Genomic DNA, 8,531 nt, shown 5'->3' with positions numbered 1-8,531 from the left:
AAACTTTTGCTAGACGCTGAAAAAATTAGGCTGACATTTATTTTCAAAATAAACTCTACGCATAAAGTTTACACAAACATCAACTTTAATATGTGATTAGTTATTTTAATGCGTAGTAAGAGGTAATAACGCATAATAATGCGTAAGAAGGCGTAATATGTATTTTTCAGTACAGGTTTTTGATGAGTAAATACCCCCTCGGTATACGAGGTGTGTTAAAAAAGTAAGGTGACTTTTGAATTTTCGCGGGCTACGTACATTCAAGTTTTAAATTTTTTGTTTTGTTGTGTTGGTACACTCGTCACGATTATATGTTCACAGTTTTGACTATATAGCTCGTGTTGTTTTTCTGGCAGATGTGTAAAAGGTTAGAAGGGTTTGGTGTGCTCGGCGATTTTCTTCTTTCGAAGAAAATGGAGCAAAGAGTTTGCATTAAATTTTGTGTGAAAAATGGAATCCAGTGCTCTAAAACTCTTGAAATGTTGACAGTTGCAAACGGTGGGTCTACCCTGAGTAAGAAAAATGTGTATAAGTGGTACAAGTTGTTCCAAGAAGGCCGAGAGGATGTCGAAGACGAACCTCGCCCTGGACGTCTCAGCACGTCAACAACAGATGAAAACGTTCAAGCAGTGGAAGAAATGGTGTTGAAAAATCGCCGAATTACCATCAGAGAAGTTCCTGAGTATTACATTCAAGTTATGCGCCGTTTGCGAGAGGCGATACGCAAAAAATGTCTGGAACTTTGGAAAAACAATTCGTGGCTTTTGCATCACGATAATGCACCTGCTCATTCATCGTTGCTTGTGAAAGATTTTTTGACCAAAAACAGCACCACAATCATGCCTCAGCCTCTATATTCACCGGATTTGGCCCCCAGTGACTTTTCTTTTCGCAAAACTGAAGAGACCCATGAAAGAACATCGATTTTCAACGATTGAGGAGATAAAAACTGCATTGCTGAAAGAACTCAAGGCTATACCACAAAATGATTATCAGAAGTCCTTCGATGATTGGAAAAAGCGTTGGCGCAAGTGTATTATATCTGAGGAGGATTACTTTGAAGGGGACAACATAAATATTGAGGAATAAATGAATATTTTTTTTAGAAAACCATAAAGTCACCTTATTTTTTGAACACACCTCGTATTTATTCTGGTAGTAAAAAAAATATCAAAAAATATCTTCATCCTTAAATACATTTTTTTTCAATTATAGCAACAAATGAATTAAAAATTATGTGGACCGTCATTTAGTATACTCATTATAGCCATAAAAAACCATTTAAAAATACTATTTCAGAAATTCACGTCCATATAGGTCATTAAAAATTATTGATTTTTTTGAAATAGTTAACAATATGTCTATTTGCCATGAATTTTCTCAGCATAATATCGTTATTAATCCTTATTGGTTCAAAATTTCACTATATAGTTCGAAATTTAATTATATTGCTGACAATTTAACAATTTTTTAGTCATCCCTCTTGGTTGAAAATACAACTGATTTTTTAAATGATCGTTTCCATATCTTGAAACTGCAACGACTTCATTGAAGTCTTCTTCCTTTCTTGACTAAAAAAATTTAGTTTGGAAAATTCATAACTATTTTCATGAATTGTCATCTTTATTTCTTTGAAATGTAACCTTCTGGTTCAAAATTAACTTTTTGTATTAAAGGTTAAAAGTTTTATTTTGTTAGAGATTTCGGTTCTCTTTTTAAATAAGTCAATGGTTGTTAGACAAACGGCTTTCTTAAAAATTAATTTTATTGGTTGAAGATTCATAGTTTTATTTCAAAACCATGTTATTTGTTATAAATGGATTTATTTTATCTGAAATTCAACTATGTGGTTAAAAATTGATCTGCTTGGTTTAAAATTAACTTTTTTGTTAAAAGTGCATATTTTTGAGTTAATATTTTTTTTAGAAAATTCCACTTTCTGTCATAAAAATTCAATTACAGCGAAACTCTTCAATAGCCCTGCCTTCTATATATAGCTCTTCCGAGAATTGACGCCGCGCCACTGTTGTCACAGGAGCTGCGTGGAGTGCGCGGGATCTGCCGCTGTAACTCAGGCGAGCACTGAGGCGCGAATAAACAAAAACGGAGCGGGCTATAATTAGTTAGTTCTCACTCACCGACAGCCACAAAATCGGCGCTATAGAAGTTTCACTATATTTTTCATAAAATTTTCTGTTTTGATTGGAACTCAATTTTATTTGATACAAGTCATATTTTATGTGACATAAACTAATTGGTTGAAAATTAAACTATTTTTTAAAAAGCTCATCTTATTAATTTAAAAATTCAACATTTTGGATGACATTTATTCTGCTTTATTGACTGAAAAATCCTTCTTGAGTGAAAATTTCTGAGAACTAAACTTTTCTATTTCAATGCAGCTGTTTTTTATTGAAAACAAAAAGTTTTCCTGAGATAAAATATGATCTTTTTCATTTTTTGTTAAGAATTAGTCTTTTTTGGTTGAAAATATTTGCTTGGTACAAAGTATTAACTTTCTACCAGGAGGGATGAATTTTCAATTCAAAAAGTCGAATATTCAACAAGAGTTGAATTGAAGGGGCGGATGCAATAAAAACCTTAACGCTCGAACACACGGAGAATTATTGTCCGCTGAGCAAATTTTCAAAATTGTTCAAATTTGAGTATTGACCATCAATACTTGTAGACTATTTTATTGCGCATGTTTTTTGTACGACAAACAAATTCGAATTTTTTTTCGTTTTTTAGTTATTTAGGGAAAATAACCATTTTCAACGAAAAAAGAATCAATACTTTTTTGCATTCAACTCGCCAGATTTTTGTCGGGAATTAATATTTTTTCTTGAAAATTTGATGTAACATTCTTCAACATATTCTACGACTGTGAGAGTATTTATCTTATTATAAAAACATTTCAGAGTTGTTTAGTGAATTTACAAAAATATTTTCTTCGAAATCTGGGATGCATGTATATACACGAGAAAGTTGTGTGAGAAAGTTTCAAATTTTGACATCTTTCAGTGAGAAAAGTGTTCCTTAGAGATCAAAGGAGTTTTTCCAAAATGTTTTAGATCTTTAGTCATTCGAGGCAAAAAGTGAGGACGATGTGAAAATTATGTACGGCGATCTAACCTCGACTCGGTACGCGAGAATATAGCGCCACGGGTTGACGTACATTGAGGTACGATCCAAGTCGAGGTTAGCAAGCCGTACATAATTTTCACATCACTCTCACTTTTTCCCCTGATGACAAAAGATCTAAAACTTTTTGGAAAAACTTTTTTGATTCCTAAGGAAGATTTTTCTCGCTGGAAGTTGTCAAAATTCGTAACTTCTCACACAACCTTTACATTTATATACATTCATCCCAGAATTCGAAGAAAATATTTTTTAAAATTCACTTAAATAAATAAAAAACGAAAAAAAACATGAATTTGTTTGTCGTACAAAAAAGATGCGCGATTAAGAGTCTACAAGTATTGATGGTCAACAGTCAAATTTAAACAATTTCGAAAATTTGCTCAGCGGACAATAATTCTTCGTGTGTTCGAGCGCTAAGGTGGTTATTTTATTCGCCCCTTCCATTTTTAATCAGAGAAATTTCTCAGTCAATAAAGAAAATTGTATGTAAAATGTTGAATTTTCAAGAACAAAGACGAATTTTCAACAATTTACATAAACTTTTAACTGTATAGTTGAATTTGTAAACTAAAAAAGATCCATTTTCACCAAAAAATAAAATGGTTGTATTTTCATTGAGGAAATACATTTTTACTTAGAAAAAACGATTTTTTTACAAAACCGATGACTTTTCTAACATATTGATGCATTTTCAAGCCAAAAAGACCATTTTCTTGACAAAAAAGTTTAAATTATGTTTATTTCCAATTGTAAACAGTTGAATTTAAAACAAAAAATAAGAATATTTGACAGGCTTCTTGAATCCTCAACTAATACAAATTTGTTTTGCACCAAAGAGTAGTACTTTTGCAAAAAAAGAATTATTGATTAAATAATGATGAATTTTCAGTGAAAAGAATAAATTTTTAATCAAAAATGAAATAGTCAAATTTGCAGTTGATAAAATTAATTTTGAAACAAAAAAAACGAATTTCCCTCAGAATAGTTGAATTTTTCAACAAAGAAACCGATTATTATTAAAGAAAAGTTTGAATCTTCAACTAAAAAATGAATTTTTAACAAAGTATTTTAGCTTTGAATCAAATAGTTCAATTTTCTACCAAAATATTGGAATTTCATACCGAAAATATAAATTTTCTACAAAACAGTTGAGTTTTTAAGACAAAAATGTATATTTGTTACGAAAAAGTTCATTTTAAATAACAAAATTAGTTCTTACCCAAAGAACATTAAATTTTGGCAAAGAGCGATCGATTTTCAAACTAAAAACACGAAAGTTTTTGTTCTCAAGAAAGAAAAAAACTATCAATTAAATTTTTGAATTTTCAACAAAACAGTTGAGCTACTAAACCAAGAAGGGTGACTTATAGGAAAAGTTGCTGAAATTTGAACAAACTTATTAAATTGTGAGCCTGATAATAAAATTTATAATTCAAAAAGATTAATTCCGAACATAAAATTTAATAGTAGGCTTTTTTAAAGAAAACTATAAACTTTCAACTGAAAATAGTTAGATTTTTTTATTGGGTTGTTACTTCAGTTTACATTAATGTGGAAAAACGAGAAAAAGTGGTACAAGGGGGGAATAGAGGACCGACTGAAAAGCCTGGGAATATTAAATAGGAATTATATTATATTGGGAGGGGGATTAGAGCAAATCTTATTGTATCTTACATAAGGGAGGGGAGGGGGGTAAACTTTTAGAAAAATACCTTACTTGATTCGTGGATGACCGCTCATTCATATATTCAATAATCATTTTTGTCCTGAATTTATGATTATTACAATTATCATAGTAAAGTAACATTTTATTAAATTTTTATTTTTAGTGAATCACACAATTGAAAATACCATACGTGAAAAATGATTTGGACGACGCGCCGTAGGGACATACTATATTAACATATAAACTATTTTATTTTAATAGTTGAACTGCCCCTCCACTCAAAAGACTTTACGTAATTCATGCACTCCCCCTAAATTGTTCAATAAATTAGCATGTCGCACAACCAATATGGAAATTTTTGTCTTGTTTAAATTGATGCATTTCTATTATATTTTCACAGAACCAAGTACACGTACTGGAAGCACTAGAACTTCTAATCCTTATCCTAATGCTATAAACGACATCACAAGACTTAATGGTGACAATGAGATAAACAGAGAATTCAACGGTTACTGTATTATGAGAACCGGGCCTACGTTTATTAACCCATACTTGCATAAAGGCCAATTTTATAACTACCAGAAACAAAGAGTTGGCAACACTGAACGTTTTACATACGTGCGTATCAAGGTTGACGATCACATATGGATAAAGGATGCTTTTGACTATTCTGAATTTACTCAGGTAACACTGTCAAACTATAAAATTCTAGTTTTTATGGTTTTATTTTTTGCGTGTCTAGTTTTTGAATATAATAACATCATACTGTTATTTTCCATGAAAAAAAAGACACGAATTGTATCAAATTAGTTGTTTTCGCAGAAATTTTGGATGGAAAAAATAAAAACTTCTACATGTCTTTTTTTATAGCATTTATGTATCTCAAGTATTTTTATGTAATATTGGACTTTTTGATTCTTGCCTATCAAGTTCCATAAATAAATTAAAAGTGATTAGTTCTGTCAAAAAAAGGTTCACAGAAATGTTGTAGGAATTTCCTAATGCTGAAATTCATCTACAAACTTCTCCCATATTCTGCGTCGTTTCGCTCCAAATTGCAAAATTTATTTTTTCCATAGTATTTTCGACAAACAAAACCAAAACAGCAATTCTTTTTAAAAAAATTATATAAATAATTTTTTTACTTCTTTTTAAAGAATATTTGGTAATTATTTAAAGAATTTTTATTTATTTATACAATTTTTTCCCCTGTAAAGCGGGAACAGTTATTATATTTTGGAATTAAGGACACAATTAACGAATGTTAAGGATAATATTTTTCGCTTAAAATATTTTGCAATTATTTAAACATCTAATAATCATTCGCTTGTGCCTGCGCATATGGAAGGTGGAAAAATATCTAGAATTTTGGAATCTTTCACAATATGTAGCTTAATATTCAGTATTTCCCTATTATATTCAAAACATATACCCTATATTATTTAAACAATAATAATTTCTTTAAAAAATTTAAATATCTCTTACAAATATATTGCTTTTAACATTATTTCCAAAAAATGATAACTTTTTACGACTTTAGGAAGAAAAAAATGCTTAAACCAATGAAAATTGTTTAGGTATATATTAATATATATTATATATATTAAAAAAAAAACTACAAAACTTGACATTCATTAACGTTGTATAAGTAATCTCGTAAGATATCAACTTTTTACGATTTACAGGGGAAGACAAATTCTTTAAAAATAATAATTATTAGAAAAATTTTAATGATTTGAAAAATACTTAGAAACTCGTCAGTTATCGATTAAAAATAAGTCATGTTGAAAAAATTCCAAAAATACCGTCTTTAGCATGAATTCGATATAAAACTGCTATTTTTCATTTCTGGTGGCGTCTTCGGGGCGCAATAAAAAGAGATTGGGGGTATCAAAATTAAAGATTGTTGGGCGCAAATTTTTCCTTGAATACTCCCTGAGAGGCGAGTGTAATTTAATTCTCAAAAAGTTTACAACAAGTACTTCTTTTTACGATATATTTTGTTTTTAATCGAGCTATTCTATTTAAAACCCCATGTTAGTTTCAAAAGCCCGGGGCACACGTTAGCATTAAAAAAATAACGCTGTTTCTTTTGCCAGAAAATTAACAAATTAACCCTTTTTTAAAATTAAACCCTAATGTGAAAATTACAGTTTTTAATCTTTTAAACTAAGATCCCTCGAATTAAGAAATTTGAAAAAATGTACAATAATAGCCCTTTGGGCTATTATTGTACACATTGGGTTGAGAATGATTGAAAAAAGTTCGGTGGATTAATTCAGATTTTCTTTGAAATTTCGTTAAATTTTTTTTTTTTATTGTATGCTTTCAAGCGGCTGACCCAACAGTTGATTCCCTTTGGGGGAAATTTTTGGCATGCTTACCCTATTATACCCTTTACATTTTAGATTTCTTGCATAGTAATTTTAATAAATAAAACCAAAATGACCAACCCTATCAAAAAATGGTTAGGATACATTTTTTAAGAATTTTTAAGATATATATGATTGCATTTCAATCCTGTTGCAATTTATCTATCGAACTTTTTTTCGTATATCAATTCGTTTGGCTCGAGATTTGAATTTTCTATTGTTTTTATAGTAATTTCCCTAAATGTAACCGAAATGACAAGTCCACGAAGGAATAACAAGGAGACCCAACTGTCAGTGGGAAGCCAGCTGAAACTGGCAATAGAATCATTGCCGTAAGTGATACGCACATTACAGGAAGATCTTATATTTGAGTGCGTAGGTGCGCAGTTATCCTCTTCCTATACATGGAAAAGTGTGCGAGTGAGAAAGTTTGTCAAATTGACGTAAGTTAGAGGTTGTGTTCTTTTGTTGATCATCATACGAAAGATACACAAAATAAATGTATGAACAGTATTTTCGATACTTGTTTGAAAAATGTGTGAACAGATTTTGAGGAGGAAACGTATAGGTAAGTACCTTTTAAATTTGTAATATGATAAATAGGCTGCAGATTCTCAAGGCTCAATGACAGTTAGGTAAAACAATAAAATATATTAGACGTTTATTGCACTTACAGTGAAGGCTTTAAAAAAACGAAGTGTATTTGCCTTCTTCGGCGTGTAACTTCGTCCACAACCCGGAACTTGACACCTCATGGCTTAGAACACATTTCTGACACTTGCATCAAAACAAACAAACAGAACCTCTCAACTTACGTCAATTTGACAAACTTTCTCACTCGCACACTTTTCCATGTATAGGAAGAGGACAACTGCGCACCTGCGCACCCAAATCTAAGATCTTCCTGTAATGTGCGTATCACTTACGGTAATGTTTCTATTGCCCAGTGGTGGAACGGAGTTAGGTCTCCTTATTATTCCTTCGTGGATAAGTCATATCAGAAAATGGGTATGAGAAATTTATTAGGACAATTCAAAAGCTATCAAACTTTTTTCAGACTTTTTAAAGGATTTTGCGTCGTTTGGCTGAAAATTAGATTTGTGTATTTCTAACAGTATTTTCGACAAATAAAACAAAAATAGCAAGTCTTATTAAAAATGATAAAAATAAAAGATCTTTTACATAGCTACAATTCTTTTTTTATTATTAACTTTTCTACTTATCTGTAGTCGTTCGGCATACAATTAGTATTTTCGAATAGTTTGGAAATATATTTTATATTTAGTAAGAATTTAGATTGATATTTCCTGATCTATGAAACAAATGCTTTTTTCTATTTTTTTATAGTT

The 8,531-nt window shown here is 30.4% G+C and overlaps 1 protein-coding gene across 1 annotated transcript in view; it reads left to right on the top strand.

Moving 5' to 3' along the window:
- The first annotated feature begins 5,295 nt into the window (after positions 1-5,295).
- Positions 5,296-8,531, top strand: part of LOC117175151 — a 13,741-nt gene continuing 10,505 nt past the window's right edge. The window contains exon 1 of the mRNA XM_033364739.1: positions 5,296-5,494. Within this exon, the coding sequence (XP_033220630.1) occupies positions 5,330-5,494 (165 nt within the window). The 5' untranslated portion in view covers positions 5,296-5,329. The remainder of the gene's footprint in view (positions 5,495-8,531) is intronic.

This window comes from Belonocnema kinseyi, chromosome 6, assembly GCF_010883055.1.
Source record: "Belonocnema kinseyi isolate 2016_QV_RU_SX_M_011 chromosome 6, B_treatae_v1, whole genome shotgun sequence".
NCBI lineage: Eukaryota > Metazoa > Arthropoda > Insecta > Hymenoptera > Cynipidae > Belonocnema > Belonocnema kinseyi.
The sequence above is the reverse complement of the archived record's forward strand: the minus strand, read 5'-3'. Positions and strand labels throughout refer to the sequence as shown.